The 21,906-nt window shown below is 40.8% G+C and overlaps 1 protein-coding gene across 3 annotated transcripts in view; it reads left to right on the forward strand.

The window, feature by feature from the left end:
* NFYC (nuclear transcription factor Y subunit gamma) overlaps positions 1 to 21,906 on the forward strand; it is a 75,981-nt gene that overhangs the window by 19,763 nt on the left and 34,312 nt on the right. For all 3 annotated transcript variants that reach the window (XM_040974303.1, XM_040974304.1, XM_040974305.1), the window contains exon 2: positions 19,361 to 19,473. In XM_040974303.1, the coding sequence (XP_040830237.1) occupies positions 19,369 to 19,473 (105 nt within the window). In that variant the 5' untranslated portion in view covers positions 19,361 to 19,368. The remainder of the gene's footprint in view (positions 1 to 19,360; positions 19,474 to 21,906) is intronic.

Raw genomic sequence — 21,906 nt, forward strand, 5'->3', positions numbered from 1 at the left:
TTCCTTTTATTCTTCTAGTTTGTTTTTACTTTGTATTTCTTGTGTTCCTCTTTTCTTGGATGCATCTGTACAGGTTATTTGGGAACAGAAGGAAAGTGGGCTGTGGAAGAGATTTTGGAAGTTTCCAGGTGGAATCTGTTGGTTAGGAAATCTGCTGTGACAGCAGACTTAGCATCCCTTTTGGGATCTGAAGATCTCTTGCTCAGCCAGTTATTCAGAAAACTGAGAATCAGCTAGGAAAGTAATGGTGTCCACCTGGCTGGGGTGTCCCAACAGGGCTGGATTACTTTTATGCATTACAAGGAAGCGTGAACTAAGGTGTGCCAACAACACCTGGGGGCCAGTTAGTGTGTTTTGTAAGAACAGTGTTTGGGTTTCATCCTTTAAGTGAGTCCTTAAGGTAACCTACACTTGATAGAGATGCTAGAATCACTTTTGTTTGACAAGACTAAAATAGGGATCATTATCCAAATCACATCATAACTGCTGACTTGCCTTCTTCCTTCCTATGAAGTGGGATTGTTGTGTGTGCCCATGTGGGTTTAGATTTAGATTAGTTTTAGATTTGGCTTTTGTTCTTGCTTTACATATGCTCTGACAGACTATAATGTAAATTGAAAAAAGATTTTTAAAAATTAATTTGTTTAATCGAAAGGCAGAGTTACAGAGAGGAGAGACAGAGATCTTTTGCACTGCTTGTTTGTTCCTCAGAAGACCATAAAAGCTGAGGCTGGGCTGAGTGGAAGCCAAAAGAACTCCATCTGGATACCAACCCATATGCTTATATATGCTCATAGGTAATGCCATTTGAACAGGTGGCAGATTAACCCACTATGCCATACTACTGCCCCCCTTTTTAAATTTTTCATGTCACATTCAAATATTTTAATGAAAGTTACACTTTATTGAAATAATGAGGACTTGAAAGATGTAATTTATATAATATTTAAGGATAGAATATACTTGATGTCTGTATTTTCCAGAAAGTTTTGTCTTTTTAAATCTTTTTTTTTTTCCTACAGTTTTATTATACCTAGTTTAGAATCTGGTCAAATTCTGTTTGTATTGTCACTCTTATTTTACTTTTGTGTCTTTCCCTTCCACATCTTAAAGATAGACCCTACTGTTCAATAATTGACCAAAAGATTTTTCTCGAAGTATTTGTTATAAATTAAATTATAGTTCAATACCCAGCAGTGAGAAAGGGCAACTGAAGGATAAGAAATAGAGGCAAATTACAGTGCAAAGGAAGAACTAGAAGGGGGAAAAAAAAAACCCTAGTAAATGTTTAACTTTTAAGTGCATAACATAGTTTGTGACCTTGTGTTCCTTTGTTGAAAGAAAGACTTAAAATAACCATAGCAAACAGCACTGCTGGCTCACGTGGTCATCCTTTTTCTTGAAAGTACTATTGTTTTGATCTGTCTCCATAGTTTCAGCTACATAGAAAACTAATGGGAAGACCTTACTTAACTGGAAATACCCATAAAATGAATTTTTGCTTTATCTGCTTAAGCTGTAGGAAATCCTGGTGCTGGATGCTTTATACTTTTTTTAAAAACTAATTTCCCATGCGTGCATGTGTGCACGTCTTTTCTGTGAAGGCTCTAAAAATGTGCAAATAAAATGTTACTTGGGCTGTGAGAATCTGGTAAGGGGAGACTGATGGAATCTCAGTGTTAGAACTGGAAGTGATAAGTGTGAGCAGAGCGCACAGAGTTCACAGCAGGCGGACCTTGATTCAGGAGTGAAGGCAGGTAGCTGGATCAGGTGTTGTGCTCAGGGAGGACGGGCAAGGGCATTCCAGGTGTAGAGAATAGCAGGACCAAGCTCCTCATTCAGAAAGGGCAGCTGGGCTACACTGATTTAGAGCATAAGGAGAGGAAAGGCCTGGAAGAATAAGTTGAAGGTGGATATTAAAGTTCCTTCACTGTCAGGCTGAGACATTTGAACATTCCCTCGCTTAACATTGGTGACCATAAGATTGTGGAGTAGCACACCAGTGTGACATTCTCAGAGCTGAGATTTTATGCAGTTTATATGTATCCTTATATAGAAAAAATTTTAACAGAAGGCACAAAATCATGCATAGTACAGTCGCATATCAGAATCACAACTCTTATGGATTTTGAGGAGAGTTAATACGAGCAGTAATATAAACAACTAAGAACTGTAAAATAATCAGAAATTGTGTGCTAGCTATTATCATCATCTACATCTTTATTATTATTACACAGAGGTCATGAGGACCTCAATAGACTATGGAGGAAGTCAGGAGGTGTATGCTGTTGCACATATTACTACGGAATTTAACAGTTGATTGCAATTGGGGAACAAAAGAGAAAGCAGATGACTAGGGCGACTCCCATTTCAAGCCTGAATAAATGTTGCATAGAAATGTTAGAGCACTTTTAGGAAGAGAAGATAGAGTTTGGGTGTGTGGAATTTTGATTTTGCTTAGTTTTACACTTGGAGATGTCCAGCAGATAATTTATGCACACAGAACTGGAACTTTGGAGAAATACTAAAATCAGTAATGTGTATTTGGTATTTAAGTTCTTAGAGATTACAGCTGAGTCCAGGAGTGGGATAAAAATATCAAAAGGGAGAATGATATCAAAAGGGTCAAACTTCATTTTAAAGATAGAAACATAAAAGGCCCATCTTGTAAAGTTGATAGAATTGGATATGAGCATGGTAGAATACTAGGTAAGAGTTTTGTGAGTTTTTTGATTATGTATACCTATTATCTTAGCATGAATCCATGCTCTTTATTCTAAAATGCTAATTGTTCATTTTTGTATTTAGTTTGAACACTAGAGAATAGAATCTCAGTGGTTTAAGCCTCTGCTCGTGATGCCAACAATCCATATGAGCTCTGATTCAAGTCCCAGCTTTTTTTTTTTTTTTTTTTTGGTTGAACATTTATTTTGTTTTATTGGGAACTTAGATATACAGAGAGGAGGAGAGACAGAGAGAATGATCTGTCCATTGATTCACTTCCCCTAGTGGCCAAAACAGCCAGAGCTGTGTGCCAATCCAAAGCCAGGAGGTAGGAGCTTCTGGGTCTCTGATGTGGGTGCAGGGTGCCAAGGCTTTGGGTCGTCCAGGACTGTTTTTCCAGGCTACAAGCAGAGAGCTGGATGGGAAGCAGGGCCACCATGATTAGAACCAGTGTCCATATGGGATCATAGTGCATGCAAGGTGAGAATATTAGCCGCTTCGCTACTGTGCCAGGCCCTCAAGTCCCGGCTTCTTCACACTGTCTTTTTCTTTTTTAAGATTTATCTATTTTTATTGGAAAGTCAGATTTTACAGAGAGGAGAGACAGAGAGAAGGATTTTCCATCTGCTGGTTCACTCCCCAAGTGGCTGCAATGGCCAGAGCTGAGCTGATCTGAAGCCAGGAGCCAGGAGCTTCTTATGGGTCCCCCATGTGGGTACAGGGTCCCAAGATTTTGTGGACATCCTCGACTACTTTCCCAGGTCGCAAGCAGGGGCTGGAAGGGAATTGGAGCAGCTATAATATGAAGTGGTACCTATATGTGATCCCGGCATGTACAGAGCAAGGACTTTAGCCACTAGGCTACTGTACTGGGCCTGGCTTCTTCACTTCTATTCTAGCTCCCTGCTACTGCACTGGGAAGGTAATGGAGGATGGCATAAGTGCTTGGGTCCCTGCCACCCCCCTGGGAGATTTGTATGGAGTTCCAGGCTTCTGACTTCAACCTGGGCAAACACTGACCCTTGTAGCCCTTTGGGGAGTAAAGCAACTAATGAAGTTATCTTTCTCTGTCTCTTTCAACTCTCATTTTCTCTTTAAATGTGCATTTCAAGTAAATAATATATAAACCTGATATTTAAAAAGCACTGGAGTTTATTATTCCCTGTCTACGCAAGCATCAGAAAATACAGATCTCACTGTTAGCCAACATATTTTGGATATCACGCATGTACCATACCTGTTCTTGTGACAAGTTGAGCGGAGTGAGGGCATCAATATCAGCTCATAGGTTAAATATTCAAAAAACTGTTTTTAGTGTTTTCTCTGTTTTCCGTAATATGTGAAAATTAGAAATACTGCAACAGCAGGTTAAAAAAATGCTTGGGACGCCTGCACCCCCTATCCAAGTTTCAGTCTGAACCTGGCTACTCTGCTTCCTACTAATGCATCCTGGAAGGCTGCAGGTGAATGCCCAAGTGCACGGTTCCCTGCCACCCACATGGGCGACTCACATGGAGTTCTGGGCTCCTGGCTTCCGCTTGATCCATTCCTCACTGTGGCAGACATTCAGTCAGGGTGTGAGCCACTGGATGGAAGGTATCTGTCTGTATATCTCTTCATGTACACATAACCTGTCTTCATTTGTGTAGAGACTAGCTTTTGTTCTCGGAGTTGCATTGGCCTTAACTCTTACTGGTGTTAGCTTTGTCAAGTTTCAGATGGCAGCATCTTATATGAAGCCAAGCAAAAATTCATATATAGGAGTTGGACACCATTTGTCTAGCCAGTAATTGATAGCTACATGATCATGATGCGTAACTAAGCAGCACATACAAATACCAGATGTGTAACTATTTAGCAGAATTTTTAGGGCAAAGCACTTTATAATTAGTTTCTAGGCTAAGCTTTATTGTAATCATCGTTAATCTAAAGCAAAGGCACTTCTTTTCATTAGAAAAATAGTGGTAAATTTCCAACTACCTTGTCTGTTTACTTTTCCATTTAAAATTAAAAAAAAAATTAATTTGAAAGATAGTTACACAGAGAGGAGAGACAGAGGGGGTGATCTTCCGTCAGTTCGTTCATTCCCAAAGTGACTGCCTTGGCTGGAGTTGGGTCTCCCATATAGGTGCAGGGGTCTAAGGACTTGACTCATCCTCCACTGTCCCAGTCCATCAGCAGTGGGCTGGATTGGAAGTGGAACAGCCAGGACATGAACTGGTGCCTGTGTGGGATGCCGGCACCAAAGGCCAAGGATTAACCAGTATGCTGTCCCAGTCTGTACTTGATTTTTGGTATTCTGAATTCTATGATTCGTTTCCTTGTGGTGATTAACTGGTGAGCTGCCCATGAAATTACTCTTTGAAGGTGGGTAAGCAATATAATGCAGTGTTTATATGAAGCATAGTATCTTACAATTAATGAATGATTTCACACTCATTCTCTTACTTGGTATTTGCCTATTGTAGGAAGGACAGAAGATCATTATTCCGTTTTGGGGATACAGAAACAGGAGGGAGGTCTAATGATATATTCCCTGTACTCATTGTCTTGTGCCTTGTTGTTGCGGATTTTAATACACAACATCTGAAGCTGTGTCCATCTTATTTATGGCACTAACCCCTCCTCCCACCTTCCCTTTTCCTGTACTTGCTCTTCCCCTAAAAGGCATACGTTAAACAAGATAGGGCTGGGCATTTGGCTTACATATTAAGACACCACTTGGTACACCTTCAGAGTTGCAGCTCTGCTTTTTTTTTTTTTTTTTTAAGTTTATTTATTTTTAGTAGAAAGGCAGGTTTACAGAGAGCAGGAGGGACAGAAAGATCTTCCATCCACTGGTTCACTCTCCAAATAGCCACAATGGCTGGAACTCATATGATCCAAAGCCAAAAACCTCTTCTGGGTCTCCCATGTGGGTGCAGTGTCCCAAGGCCTTTGGCTGTCCTCCACTTGATTTCCCAAGCCACAAGCAAGAAGCTGGATTGTAGGTGGAGCACCTGGGATATGAACCGGCATCCAGCCCTGCTTCTAATGCATTTTTTACTAATGTGCACCAAGGGAGGCTGTAGAAAATTGTTGAAGTACTTGTGTCCCTGTTAACATGGGAGATGTGGATGAGGTTCTGGCTTTGACTTGGCCCAGCCCTAGCCGTTGTGGACATTTGGGGAGAGAACCAGAAAATGCAAAGTACTCTCTGTGACTATTTCTTTCTCTGTTTTTCAAGTAAGTAAAACGGGAAAAAAAAAATTTAAGACTTATTTATTCAAAACAGTGATAGTGAAGGGCAAGAGGGAGGGCTCCCATCACCTGGTTTGTTTTCCAGATTCCTGCTACAGGGCAAGTTGGACACCTCATTTACTGCCTCCCAGGTTGTGTATTAAAAGTAAATTGAATCTGAATCTGAAGTGCACAGTGACCAAGTCAGAACAGGCACTCTGACATAGGGTGCAGCCATCATGAGTAATGGCTTACCCTCCTGCTGTGCCACCGTACTCATCCTAAAATAAGTTTTGAAAAAAGAAAATCAGTTTCCCCAGATTTTTCACAGAATGTTAGTACTCAACAGTTTAAACTGGAAAATAGATTGAATTATTTTTAAAGTTTTAATTTTAAAAAATGAAAAGCCTTTTTTTTAGGACAAAGTGCAATGAAAGTACATGTTACTGAATACTCTCTTGCTTTTGGAAATTGTTTTTCATGAATCTTAAATTCCCTAAAGTCAAGTGAGTTGAAGGATCTTTTGTGATACATATTAGATAATTCACAAGTTTGGGTTCTTGAGTTGAATCATGGAGGTTGGTACTTTTAATGGAGTCATGGTGTTCTTAAATAATCATTACTTTAGATTTTCTAGCTCGGATTTATGATCCTTAGAACAAAGGAATTCTGATTTTTTTGGAGTGATGATTTCCTGATTAGAGTAGCATTATTACCTTGATCACAGTGTAGCAACAGCTTTAGTTTTGACGTACCATGTAAAAATTAGCTTGATAATTGAAATTTAGCTTAATGTACCTCTAAGCATGTATCTCCAACAAAGGTAAGATTGCTCTTCTGAACTATAGTGAAAAGAGGAAAAAAGTAGTGACTTACCTGTTCGAAGGCGCACAATCATTGTCCGTTCCACACCACCGCTACACACAGTGAACTTGATTTACCAGGTCTTTCCATTTCCCTGTTGGTTGGTGACCGTGTGGTCTAGTCTTACTGCTTGCTGGCAACTGTAATTTAACAGGCCTTAACACTTTCTTGTTTATGCTTTCTGCTTTTGAAATGTGTGAGAATATGGCATTTTGACAGTTTCAAGCATGTTTTCAAGGGGAAGTACAGTAAAACTAAAGGTAAAAGCTTTGGTGGATTTATGTTCTAGGTTCTGAAAACCGATAGGTTCTCTGTGTGGTTACCAATTGTAAGGAAGAGAAAACATTTGATGAAAGGAATCCTTATCAGAAGATATGCTTTTAGTTCCAGCTGTGGCATGTACTTGCTTTGTGACCTTGGCTAGGTCCTTAGTGTCTATGGATAAAATATCTAACTGTAATATGTTTTCTTTTTTTCTCTCTGCCTGTCTTCTGCGTTCATAGCCAAAAACAAATGAGAAAATGGGAAGATACTTTAAAAAGTGTAAAGTGTGTACAAATGTAAGTGATTAGCATAACCATCTCATTTACATTACACCCTTTGAAGTGGTCTTTATATTTCCCATTCCTGATAGCTGTATACGTGGAAAGGGAAGATTTAAGGTTTAATTGGCTTGGAAGTTTTGTTTATTTTCATGCTCTTTTTCTTTCTTTTTGGAACATTTCAGTCAATGATAAGACACTAAGCATAGGGCAGGCAGAGTGTGTCTGTGAGTCAGCAGGATCCAGGACCAAATCAAGTCAGCCAAGCTCTTATTGACATTCTTGTGACACCCTCTGGGTTTTTAATTGAGAATTCTTTGCTCCCTGCTCTCCCGGGTTCTTAGACCAGCACAATATTCCATTTTTTTTTTTAGTGAAGTCTATGATTAGATAATTATCTGCATTTTCTAAAATAGAACAGCTCTCTCTCCAGCCTTGTTCTTTTCGATTTTTGCATTGGACTACTACACAGAGGTTATTACACAACTGAACCCAAATACTTGAGAAGGAATTTCTTCATATGTGAATTTGATAGGACCTACAGTGAACTCAAGGATATTTAGTTCTTATAAAAATAAATAAATGCTTTTTTAAAAAAAGAAAGATCTTGAGAAGCTTCTGAATTTGTTCTTTCAGTAAATGTGTATTGAATCCTCACTGTGTGCAAGGTGTGTTTACCTCCAGGATGTGCCAAAACAAAAAGTAAATTATGCAAGACCTGGGAGGGTGATAGGAATGTGGAAATGTTAGGCTTAAAAATAAAAACTTTGAGAATTCTAATTGTAGAAGTAGATTTGAGATATACTGAAATTTTTTCTGAGGAGAGAAGGAAAGCCATTCACTTACCACAGACTGGTGAGTGTTTATATTTAACTTACGTCTCCTTACCTTGAATTTTGGTTCAGTCTAGGAGTTGGCCTCAGAATTCCTGCCTTCCTGAAGATGTTTCCTTTACTCCAGGATCTTGGATAAAAATGAGTCAGCCAGAGCTAAAAATCATCTTTTTGTTGGGTGCTGAAACCAGGAAGGGTCAAGAGACATGGAGATTAAGGTTCCTCTCTCATCTAGCAGAGATAAAAGTCCTCCTGAGAGACAAACAGCTCCGCACTCCTAATTTATAGAAGTTCAGGGTATTCCTGTTTAAATGTTTCTGGATTAGTCTGAAGTGAAAGCCTGTATAGCTACTGGTCATTGACATTCCATGGGATTTAAATTTGAGGCATTTGTAGTCATTTTACTTTGAAACTGGTGCATTTGTTCTTAATTAATAATTTAAGTTTTAAAATCATTTATAAAAGAGATGAGGTAAGATCTTTCTCTGCTTTAATATATATTTGCATTTATATGAAAATCTTTTTTAAAAATGTTAAAAGCAAAGTAAGTAGTCCAAATTAGGAAGAGAAAGAAGCTAGCTAGTTGAGTCACTTACTACAGTACATAATGGGAATTGCTTTAGTCTCATTGCTGCATCTGGGACTATTGAGGCCAAGATGGGTTTCCTGCCTAGCTCTGACAGATGATGATATAATACCATCTGGCATTGGTATGGAGCTCGAATTTTTTAAGCTTTCTAACTTGTGTATTCCCATTTGTGTGTTGTAATCACCCTGTAAGGTGCTACTTACTGTAGACTAACAGGGTCCCCAAGAAGTTAAATGATTTTCCCAGGATTGTAAATGGATGGCAACTTAAGGTATCTAGAGAACCAGAACCCCCAGGTCTAGTACATTTTCTTTCAGTTTTACCTTGTGCTTTAGTGTCCCCACTGTTTGCAACTGGATATTCATTAGATACTTCTGACCTGCCTACAGGCTTGCGTAGGGAAAGGATAAAATGAAAGAAGAGTGACAGAGCATGGAAACAATGACAGAGAAAGAAGAAAAACGCTTATATGTTAGGAGATAAGCAATGCTGTCTACATCTGCCTTGTGACAGAGATCTGGGAACAAATGGTTAAAATTCTCCTGAGCTAAAAGTTTGAGTTAGTGTTCTGAGTCAGGTCTGCTCATTTTTCTGAATAGTCTGACTGTGTATAAATATACTGTATACACACACACACGCACATACATGTGCCATCTTAAAGCAATTTAAACACTGGAAATAAACTATAGTAAGTCAAGATTACAATTCATAATTTTGGAGCTTTAAAATTTTTTAAAGTTTATTTATTTAAATGACTTAGTGATAGGGAAGTGGGTAAGAAAAGAAAGGGGAAAAAGAAATACCAATCTGTCATCCCCTGGCTTACATCCCAAATAGTCATAACAACTGGGCAAAAGCCAGAGGCCTAGAATTCCACTCAGGTCTCTAATGTGGGTACAGGCTCATTAGTAGGGCTCTGGATTGGAAATGGAGCAGCAGGAAATTGAATTGGCCTCTTACGGGGCTGATGTCTCAGGTCGCAGTTTATCCCACTGTTTGAATTTAAGTTTTATTTGTTTATTTTGGAGTCAGAGAGACACACACACATACAAATTTCTCATCTACTAGGATGTTTCCCCAAAACCCCCAGTGGCTTAGATTGGGCCTGGGCCTGGGCATGGCCCTGGCCAAAACTAAGAGCTAAGAACTCATTTCCAGGTCTCCCACGTAGTTGGCAGAAACTCCATCCTTAGAGCCATCACCACTGTCTAGGATCTACTCATCAGGAATCTGAAGTCAGGAGCTGCTTATTGAACCCAGGGACTCTGATAAGGGATGTGGGTATCTTAACTAGGCCAAACACTTGACCCACTTTAACATTTCTGATTCCACCATCTCCTAAGGAAGCAACAGTTTAGGCTACCAAATTTTTCACTAAAATTTACCATTGTATAGTATATATATTAGTATGTAAAGAACTGGAAGAAGGCCCAGTGCCGTAGCCTAGTGGCTAAAGGCTCTGCCTAGTGTGTGCTGGGATCCCATATAGGTGCTGATTCGTATTCTGGCTACTCCACTTCCCTATGAAAGCAGTTGAAAATGGCCCAGAACCTTGGGACCCTGCACCCATGTGGGAGACCTGGAGGAAGCTCCTGGCTCCTGGCTTCAGATCAGCTCATTTCCTGGTTTCAGATCAGCTCAGCAGCAACTTAGGGAGTGAATCAGTGGGTGGAAGATCTTCTTCTTCTCTCTCTCTCCTTCTCTCTGTAGATCTGACTTTCCAATAAAAATAAATAAATCTTTTAAAAAAAAGATGAAAGAGATGGGTCAGTGCTATGGGTTAAACCACTGTAACCACTGTATACAGTGCTGGCATCCAATATGGATACTGGTTAGAGTCCTTCTGATCTAGGGTCCTGCACCCACTTCAGAGAACTGGATGAAACTCCTGGCTTCAGTCCAGCATGCTTCTAGCTGTTGCAGCCATTGGGGGAGTGAATTAATGCATATAAAACTTCTGTCTCTTTTTGTCTGCCTCTCTCTCCCGACCCCCTCACTCTCTGAACTGTGCTTTTCAAATACATAAATAAAAAAAACACAAGTGGAGAGAATTGAGTAGGCTCCAAACATACACACACTGAGTAAATAAGAGAAGCTAATTGCCTGGAGTAATGCATTGTGTTCCATAAAATTGTACAGGTATTGCACATTAATAAAAATTTTTGAATTAAAGATGCAGTCCTCAACATTATATATAAAATTGGATTAATATTGATAAATTTATCATTAGCTATGCTTAGGTCAAATGAAAGTAATGTATGTGGCAAATAGTTACCAAACTCTTTAAGTTGACGTATTTGATGCATTCTTAAAGAATCACATTTCTGGGCCCGGCGCGGTGGCGCAAGTGGTTAAGTCCTCGCCTTGCACGCCCGGGATCCCATATGGGCGCCGGTTCTAATCCCGGCAGCCCCGCTTCCCTTCCAGCTCCCTGCCTGTGGCCTGGGAAAGCAGTTGAGGACGGCCCAAGGCTTTGGGACCCTGCACCCGCGTGGGAGACCCGGAAGAGGCTCCTGGCTTCGGATCGGCATAGTATCGGCCCGTTGCGGCTCACTTGGGGAGTGAATCATCGGATGGAAGATCTTCCTCTCTGTCTCTCCTCTCTGTATATCCGCCTTTCCAATAAAAAATAATAAAAATAAATCTTTAAAAAAAAAAAAAAAAGAATCACATTTCTCCAGCAAGCACACTCACTCGCACTCAATATCTCTCTCTCTCTCTCTCTCACACACACACACACACACACACACACACACACACACACACACACACACGATCCTACCAGACATGAGCAGACAGTTGGGGTTGAATCTTAGATACCCAGTAAGCATAATGGCTCTTTGTTCTGGGATACAACTTAGCGTAGGCTGCAGGCAGTTCTTATTTTCAACTCATGTCAGAATTGGCTTTCAGGATGAGGCTTGAAAAACCAGTTAATCTCCATTCTTCTACAGGAATTTATTTACTCCCATTAAGGTAGAAGGTCAAGGATATTAACAAAATATCTCTGTGGGGCTGACAGGGGCTGGCTCTGCTCCCTCTGCATGGAGGCTGAAGAGGGGAGCCATGCAATAGGTAACAGTCTAGGACAGGCTTCTCAGCCTTTTCGTGCTCAGATTCTCTATCAGGAAGCAAGGGATAAATAAAGCGCCTAACAATGCCTTACAACTTTGCCCTGAATATTGTCTCTTTTTTTTAAATTAAAGGGCCAGGCTTTGGTTTCTGTTGTATAACTCTTCAACTGAGTATAAAAGTCGCCATGGACAACTTGAACTAATAAGGGTGCTGTCTTTCAGTGAGTGAAACTTTCCCTGCAGAAACAGGCTGCAGGTCAGCTTTGCCTGTGGCTGCCATTTTCAGACCTTTGCTTTAGAATACTTCACTGTTTGGTTCTTTTTCTCTGTAATACAAAATACTGGTAGTGCTTTATTGCTGAAATACATGCAAGAATGTTTTGCTTGAACATTAATGAAATAATGGGAATGTTTGTGAAGTGAGATGTTGCACACCTTTTTTTCCCCCAAAGATTTATTTATTTGTTTTTGAAAGGCAGGATTATAAAGAGATCTTTATTTGCTGCTTTACTCCACAAATGGCTGCAGTGGACAGAGCTGAGCTGGTTTTAAATCAGGAGGCAGCAGCTTCTTCTGGTTTTCTCAAGGATGTGAGCCATCTTCTGCTGCTTTCCCAGTCTATTAGCAGGGAACTGAATTGGAAATAGAGCAGCCAGTACTCAAACCAGCTCCTATTTGGGATGCTAAAGCCATAGGCAGAGGCTTAACCTGTTTTACCTCGGCACCAGTCCTTACACACCATTTTCTGTTCCACATTGCACATGTGAAAATATTTTGTTCCTGCCTTTGTATTACTTTAATTGCTGATACCAGTTACTGTGCTGCTTTTTTGTTGTTGTTGTTGGTAGTGGTGGGTTTTTTTTGCATGTTTACTACAACCATATTGTATGGGCCAACCCTTGTTTAAACATATGACAGCAGATAGAAAACAGAAGCAATATTTGTTGTTAAAGAGAAAGTGGTTCTGCTGCCATTTTGAAAATACTTTCTTGTAATGTGGTTACATATACGCCATGGAATACTACTAAGCCATAAAAAAGAATGAACTCTTGTCTTTTGCAACTAAATGGGTGCAATTGGAAATTGTTGTCTAGTGAAACAAGCCAGTCTCATAAAGACTGCTTTCCCAGGCCACAAGCAGGGAATTGGATGGGAAGTGGGCCACTGGGATATGAACGGTGCCCATATAGGAACTGGCATGTGCAAGGTAAGGACTTTAGCTACAAGGCTACTGTGCTGGGCCAACCCCTTACATATTTAATACATATTACTCCAGCAGTGGCTGAGTGAATAATCTAAGACTACTAGCAAATAGGCAGCAGGTCAGTGTACAGACATAGGCCTTTTCTTTTCCAGAGCAGTGCTGTTTTTCTCTTGAAATTGTCAATCAGAGATTGCCTTTGTTATGGAGAACATAAGCTTCCTTATGGTCTGACATGCTTTCTAGCCATTTTGATTGATGAAGGCATATGTTTTAAGGTCCATCTGTATAAACATTGTAGCCAAATTGTCTGTTGGCGGAATTGTTTTGTTTTAGAATTGCTTTGTTTTGAAAGATCTCAGTCCTTATATTTAGTTTTCACTTTTCTTTGTAGTTTGGAAGAATATCTAAAATAAGCACAGATTAGCTTAAGTCCTACCCCCTTTTATTCCACATCCATCTGTTTATTTCTATTTTCATTCCTCCTTTTTAAATCTTTCACATTTTAAAAGATTTATTTTATTTTTATTTGAAAGAGCTACAGAGAGAAGGAGAGGTGGAGAGAGAAATCTTTCATATGCTGGCTCACTCCCAAAATGATTGCAACTGCTAGAGCCGATCCAGTCTAAAGCTGGGAGCCGTGGGCTCCCTCCAGACCCCCAACGTGGGTGCAAGGGCCCAAGGACTTGGGCCATCCTCTGCTGCTTTCCCCGGATATAAGTAGGGAGCTGGATTGGAAGTGGAGCAGTCTAACACTCTCTAACCAACTGATTCAGATGAAGAAACCTGGAACTAATTTCAGTAAATACCTGAGCAGTGTTGGAACAAAATTCTGGTAATAGCACTGCATGTAGGGCAAAACAATAGCACATGATCTCATGATAAAGGAAGACATGATCAGAATGAAGGTCATAAAGGAGAGTGAAGAATGTATGTGCTTTGAACATTGGCAGGTACCTGTTGACATAACATGCTAGATATTGGAAGAACAGAAATGTTTAGGAACATTCATACCTAAAAGACCTTAAAAGAGGCAAGTGGGATTGGAGAACATTAAGGGAATGATAGTACCAATATTTAGGTTTGTTTTTCACAGTACTGAATTAAGATTTGACAGCAAAATCAACATGTCTAGGTAAAACTTGACTGCCCAGGGTGGGTCCTCTTAGTGCTTTAATAACAAGCAGCATTGGCTAAGACCTTTGCCTCACTTTAGGACAACTTGCTGTCATGTAGTCTTATTTTCTTTCTTCCTTTCTTCCTTTCTTCCTTCCTTCCTTCCTTCCTTCCTTCCTTCCTTCCTTCCTTCCTTCCTTCCTTCCTTCCTCTCTTTCTTTTTTTTCTTTTCTTTTCTCTTCTCTTCTCTTCTCTTCTCTTCTCTTCTCTTCTCTTCTCTTCTCTTCTCTTCTCTTCTCCTCTCTTCTTCTCTCCTCTCTCCTCTCCTCTCCTCTCCTCTCCTCTCCTCTCCTCTCCTCTCCTCTCCTCTCCTCTCCTCTCCTCTCCTCTCCTCTCCTCTCCTCTCCTCTCCTCTCCCCTCCCCTCCCCTCCCCTCCCCTCCCCTCTCCTCTCCTCTCCTCTTTTCTTCTCTTTTCTTCTCTTTTCTTTTCTTTTCTTTCACAAAGTCAGATATACAGAGAGGAGGAGAGACAGAGAGGAAGATCTCCCGTCCAATGATTCACAACCCAAGTGAGCGCAACGGCTGGTGCTGTGCCAATCCGAAGCCGGGAACCAGGAAACTCTTCTGGGTCTCCCACATGGGTGCAGGGTTCCAAAGCCTTGGGCCATCCTTAACTGCTTTCCCAGGCCACAAGCAGGGAGCTGGATGGGAAGTGGAGCTGCCGGGATTAGAACTGGCGCCCATATGGGATCCCGGGCGCGTTCAAGGAGAGGACTTTAGCCGCTAGGCCATGCCGCCGGGTCCATGTAGTCTTATTTTCTTGAACAGTTAAGATATTGGACACTTTGGTGTTGTCTCCAAGCTTTGGTTTTTTAAATTGCTGTGCAGAGCTGTATTGTGGTTTTAATCATATTATAAGACTTTGGTATAGAGAATGAAATAAATGCCAGAGAATAGAGAACTGAAGCCTAAAGATACAGACTTTTAGAAGCCAGGTAATGTAGTAAAGCCTTACGTTTCTTTGTATTTTATGAAGTTGGTAATTTTGATACATCCTGTTCCTTACCCAGGAAAAACACTAAGTGAAGATTTGGCAAGCATGGTGCTTGATCAGGAGCAAGAATTTGAAAGATTTCCAAGAAAATCTTAAAAGACAAGCACTGTGCTTTGGGGGGTGTTTTGAAATTTGTTTAGATCTAATTTTCTTTCCTCCAGAATGATGAGAGTAACTGGATATTAAAATGACAGCTTGGTTGCCTACCCTGAAGTAGTTGGTTTGAATCATCTCTCTTCATGGTTTTCTTCTTCTTTTTTTTTTTCTAAAGGATTTATTTGTTTATTTGAAAGGCAGAGTTGCAGAGAAAGAGGGGATAGACAGAGAACTCTTGCATCTGTTGGTTCACTTCCCAAAGTGCTGCAGCAGATTCAAGTTGTCCAGACTGAAGCCAGAAGCCAGAAGCTTCATCCACATCTCCCATATTGGTGCAGGTGCCTGGTACTCAGGGAGTCTTCTGCTGCTTTCCTAGATGTATTAGTGGGTAGCTGGGACACAAGCTGAGACGCTATGTGGTGCTGATGTGCAGGTGGTGGCTTAGTCCACTATGCCACAACACAAGCCCCCCTCTTTCTAATGGCTGACCAGATGAGGATATTTTTCCTCATCTACTCCAGCCTGTATTTCATTAACTTTTGCCTACTTTGCTCATGTGTATTGTTTATTTTTTTTAATAGGCTGTCACTTTGAAAAGATGTATACTTGTAACAGTGTGCACCCACATTTCTAGCTTCCTAGTTCCTTGCAGTTCCGAACACCGAAGACTTTTTTGGGTTTGTGCGTGCACACCCACGTACACACTTACCTTTTGCTCTTTCCCTTTCTCTCAAATCTTCAGTAAGTCAGCTTCAAGTAGACTTCTGGTTGTGGACTTAAAGACTCAGGGAAGCCTCGTGCTGAGTGCCCTGTAATAGCTTGTGCAGACACTTACTTTGGTTGTTCAAAAGATTCCATTCTGTATTCTGCAGGGTCAAGCTTTCCAAGATTCCCCTTTCTCAGAAAGGCCTTACGCAGCCACTCTCCCGCCCCTTCAGTCAGGAGCAATGAGTTAGCAGGCCGTGTGCTGGAGGCTCTGAGGGAAGCGTGTCCAAGAGGGAACTAAGACATGCATATGGAAATGATCGTACCAGGCACTGTTTGGAGAGCAGAAAGAGCAAGAAGACTGTGGAGAGAGGGCAGTTGAGTTGAGCATTGGAGAACCAACCATCTCATGATGAACTTGGATTCTTCCCTTTCCAGCTTTGGAAAGCAAACTGTTAAAAAATTATAATCAAATAAATTTAATGAACATTCAAGAGTTGAGATTATTTCCAGCTACCATGACTAATATTTCAACTTGTCCTAGCCCTTTATTAAATAGTCTTTTTTAAAAAGTATTTATAAAATAATTAATGAACAGAATAAACCCAAAATTAATTAAATCTGGAAAATATTATACTTTTCATAAATGATATAAGCTATTATAGCTTTTTCTTTTCTTTTTTTTTTTTTAAAGATTTATTTTTATTATTTTCTCATTGGAAAGGCGGATATACAGAGAGGAGAGACAGAGAGGAAGATCTTCCATCCGATGATTCACTCCCCAAGTGAGCACAACTGCCGATGCTATGCCGATCCGAAGCCAGGAGCCTCTTCCGGGTCTCCCACGCGGGTGCAGGTTCCCAGAGCTTTGGCCGTCCTCGACTGCTTTCCCGGGCCACAGGCAGGGAGCTGGAAGGGAAGCGGGGCTGCCGGGATTAGAACCGGTGCCCATATGGGATCCCGGGCGTGCAAGGCGAGGCCCTTAACCACTTGCGCCACCTCGCCGGGCCCTATAGCTTTTTCTTAAGACAAATTTTCTGTTAATTCAAGTAATTAGTTTTATCCTGTGATTGAGTTGACAGTTTTATGTGGAATGAAGAGAATCCTGGGATAAATTCTTCTTTAAATATATCCCTGTTCTCATCTCCCTAGAATATGGACTGATACATTTTCTGTGAGCAGTATATGTTAGAAATGAACTACTTTTGTAGCAAAATTGATTCAGATGCTGTTAATGTCTTAATCATTAAACTAAGAAGTGATGATTAACAGAAGTGTTTATATTGTTTAATTTATTGAGTTGTTTGACCAGTAAAAAATTGTTTTTGATTAATTCCTTTTACCTAATGCGTTAGTGAGAAAACACCAGGAATACTTAGTTTTTCACACACACACACACACACACACACACACACACACACACACACACACACACACAGTGTTGCTTGAGATTTGGTCTCATTTTTAAAACTTTGTGTGGAGAGTGGATGTGATTTAGGGAAAGCCTTTTGAATAAAAATTCTGCCCTTTTCAGGAATTTACACTGCGACTTATGTTCTTTCAAGAGATTCCACTAATTGTCTCTGCAAAGATGTTGGAAAACATATTCCAAACCTTTTTCTGTTTCTGCTCTCTTATGTCCTTGGTAAGGAAAGTACCTTTGTCTTCTGAAATCTGAAATTTATAAAATGAGGTTGCTGCATGGAAAAAAATCATAAAGGCCATAACTCTAAATCCAACGCCCAGATGGAACCCTGCTTGTAAATTAAACTTAATGTAAAGAAGAGCAGTCAGAGTTGTCCAAAGATGGAAAAGAATGCCTTCCCAGTAAGCCAGTTTCCCAGAACTGGAGAGGAGGCAGTCAGATTTGAGCTGGATGACCACTTACGGTAGGATTGCAGGGGCAGAGAGGAGCTGTGAGCATCATATGGAGGGGTGGGTCTGGGTGTCGCTTAGTGTCTTAGTCCTAAATTTCTGTGAAGCAGTCAGATGTAAAGGATGCTGTTATTGACTTATATTTTTTTTATTATTATCTGTTTTATTTTATAGTTTTACTAGGCTTCTCAAGTTAAAAATTTAATGTTAAGTACATTTGCAGTTACGAAAAGATTTGCTAATGTGTGTTTATACCCAACTATTACAACAGTTTTTGGCTGTGAGCCTGCCAAGGATTTACTCATTGTGTATTGACTCCACAGATGTTTGTGGCCTGCTCATTGCAGCATGTCCATGATTAGGGCAATTCCACACTAAAAGTAGCCTGTGCATTTAGTTGTAGATGTACTTCTGGAATTATCTTCTTATTGGAAGAGTCTTACTGCCTTGAGTACCTTATATGAAACTATTAATAAATGTAGATAATTTCTCTAGACTGCCTGGACTACCCCGAAATAGAAATTTGTAGAAGATCATTAAGTTTCTCGTGTTTTGGTATCTAATTAAACTGTTTCGTCCATTTAAGTGTTTGCCTGCTAACTACTTAAACCATCTGGAGTATACTGTTCCCCTGTAAATCTTTTGAGGCATTTTATTATCTGTAGTTACAACTGACATGGGGATCCTTGTTCATCTTCCCTCCTCCATCCCAAAGCAGTTGGTAAACCAAGTGCAGGTTCTGACCCTGTATTCTCTATCTTGATTTTAATTCCCCATTGTTTTCACCTGTCTTTAATGCCTCCAGTTGCTGGTATGCTATTTTGGCTTTGTGCCTGATAGCAGTGTTCAGGAAAGGAAAGTATTGGGGAGTATGTAATTTCAGCTCAGACTTCATGCCATCTATTCAATTATTGGCCTAGTCTCAAGCCCTTTTATTCCTTTGTGGCAGACTTTCCTGAGATTAGAAGGAGTAATCTGATAGCTCCAGAGAAGTGGGATCACAGTGTTTAAAACAAAAGAATAAACACAGCTGTTATTAAGTTTGGCTTTACCTGTCTGTGCAGTGTTATTCCCTGCAGCCCTTCGTGTGTCACAGCTGCAAGCTGCAAGCTGTGACATGGAGCATGAGAACCCTTGAATTTGAAAAAGCTTTAGAAGGAATCACATTGAAAACTCTAGACCAGACTAGGGCAACAGGGTGCCTTTCCCAACCCCGTAAATTGGGTTTGTAACAACTTTTGATTTTCTAGTAGGTACTCCTTGATAGTCTCCATGACATCAGCTAAGGAGAAGAGAAAGCTTTATTCCAAGTGTTGGTTCTGTACTGTGGTAAAAATTTCTTCAGCACAATTACGTACCTTGTCAAGTTAAATAAAATTAAACAAAACAAAGAGAGAAGTGTCTACCCTATACAGAATGTCTGGCTTTATTATTTCTCATATGTGTCATGTGTGTGTTTCTTTTCAGTTGTCGAAATGTCCACAGAAGGAGGATTTGGTGGTACTAGCAGCAGTGATGCCCAGCAAAGCCTGCAGTCCTTCTGGCCCCGTGTCATGGAAGAAATCCGGAATTTAACAGTGGTAAGGAGGCATGAAAAACTCAAGTGTGTAAAACGCCATAGGGTGATTAGCTAGAGCTCAAGACTAAGAAGTTTTCAGATTTAAGCACACTTATAAATTAGGCATAATTCATTTGTGACCTATAGTCAAGAGAGAAAAAATATGTAATTTAGCTTATGTGGTCATTGTAGGAATGTCCTTTATATCTTAGTGACTTTTCTTAGGTGTGTGGGTGCTAAAAATTAAGGTAGTTTAATGTGAGATGTGTTTTTGAAGGAATGCAGGAAAGTAGAGATTGCATCTTTCTTTACTAGCTTTAACTGTGTTCTTAGATATAATTTAGTGACCCTACTAAATTTCTAGAACTTGATGTAACCCACTGGGCAGTTTATTTCACAACAGGTTTGTTATGGGCAATGGACTGTTTCTGTGTGGTAAAAGTCACATTTGTACCAGGATTTTTCTCTGGCCAAGTCGTTGACATTTGGGGCCAGATGGTTGTGGCGAGGGCTCTCCTAGGGTGGGCTGTAGGGTGATCAGCAGCATCCTTGACCTCTGCCCACTCAGTGCCGAAAACAGTGCTTGCCCAGTTGTGATGATAAAAATGACTTTAGATGTGGGCACATGTCCTCTCTGGATAAAAATTTTCTATTGGGAACCACTAACGTAAAAGAATCACCCTGACCCTTGAGGAGCTTACCATATAGTAATTACAGCAGATTGAGTCAGTAGGTGTTGAATGACTTGCTAAGTCAGACACAACAGTGAGTGTGAAACAGCATACTTGTTGCTTTCTGAGCTGGAGATGCTTTAAGTAAAGGGAGTGTTTTGTTAGGACTTGAAACATGAGTCAGTATTCAGCAGATGGAAGGGGTGGGAAAATATATATTGGGTAGTGAGGAAGGCCTGCATAAAGGTATAGAAGCTTGGGGGTGGGGGGTGCCTTATATTTAGAGGAACAACAAGAAATTCAGTGGCTGGAGATTACAGTCTGGGTGGTAGAGGCTGGAGTACAAGTGATGTGTCAGGAAAGTGGAGTAGAATGTGAAGCTAGTTATAATTGGAATCTTTTCGGTGTGCAATATCTTGTCCTTAATGAAGAATGTTCTGTTTGGTATCAGTTAAGCAAGTGCTGCAAAAGCTCCCTGTGTTGTAGCTGTCATTCCTACCCTGGAGGCGTTAGCATAGTGACAGGACAGTCCTTTCTGATGGTGATTTAGTGTTACAGTTCCCTAGGGTTAGTGGCTTTTATCCTCTGATATGTCAGTCAGTCTACATTTTTATTACTTACCTTTAAAGATTTATTTATGTATTTGCTTGAAGGAAAAGAGTGATAGGGAAAGACGGATCTTCTATCCATTGGTTCACTCTCCAAATGACTGCATTGATCAGGCCAAAGCCAGGAGTCTGGAACTCTATCCAGGTCTTCCACATGGATGGCAGCAACCCAAGTACTTGAGCCATTATCCACTACTTTCCTAGGTATATCAGTAGGAGGTAAGTTCAGAAAGGTAGCAGCCAGGACTTGAACCAGTACTGCAGTATGGGATGCTGGCATTGCGAGCAGCCATGTGCCACAATTATAGCTTCCTGTTTATTTATTTTTCTTTTTAAGATTTATTTTTATTATTTTTTTTTTATTGGAAAGGCGGATATACAGAGAGGAGAGACAGAGAGGAAGATCTTCCGTCCGATGATTCACTCCCCAAGTGAGTGCAACGGCCGATGATATGCCGATCCAAAGCCAGGAGCCTCTTCTGGGTCTCCCACACGGGTGCAGGGTCCCAAAGCTTTGGGCCGTCCTCTGCTGCTTTCCTGCGCCACAGGCAGGGAGCTGGAAGGGAAGCAGGGCTGCCGGGATTAGAACCGGCGCCCATATGGGATCCCGGGCGTGCAAGGCGAGGCCCTTAACCACTTGCGCCACCGCGCCGGGCCCGCTTCCTGTTTATTTTTAAAGGCAGAGAGAAACAGAGGTATAAGGATCTCCCAGGTACTTGCAACAGCTGTTCCTTGACTAGGTTGGGAACTCAGTCAAGGTCTGTTAAATGACTAGCAGGGGTTGAGCCATGACCTGCTATCTCCTAAAGTATGCATTAGCAGCAAGCTAGAATCAGAAGCAGAGCGCAGACTTGAACCCAGTACTCTGATCTGGGATGTGTCTATTCCAAGTAGTATCTTTTTAAAAAGCTTTTATTTATTCTTTTATTGGAAAGGCAAATTTACAGAGAGAAGAAGAGACAGAGGGAGATCTTCCATCCAGTGGCTCATTCCCCAAATGGTTGCAACAGCCAGAGCTGAGGTAATCAACAGCAAGGAGCCAGGAACTTCTTCCAGATCTGCCATGAAGGTGAAGGTGCCTAAGAGTGTGGGCTCCTCCACTGTATTCCCAGGTCATAAGTAGGGAGCTGGATTAGAAATGGAACAGTTGGGACATGAACCAACACACTTATGGGA

Source organism: Ochotona curzoniae, unplaced genomic scaffold (assembly GCF_017591425.1).
Source record: "Ochotona curzoniae isolate NIBS_2020 unplaced genomic scaffold, NIBS_Ocur_1.0 contig_2404, whole genome shotgun sequence".
In the NCBI taxonomy this organism is placed as follows: Eukaryota; Metazoa; Chordata; class Mammalia; order Lagomorpha; family Ochotonidae; genus Ochotona; species Ochotona curzoniae.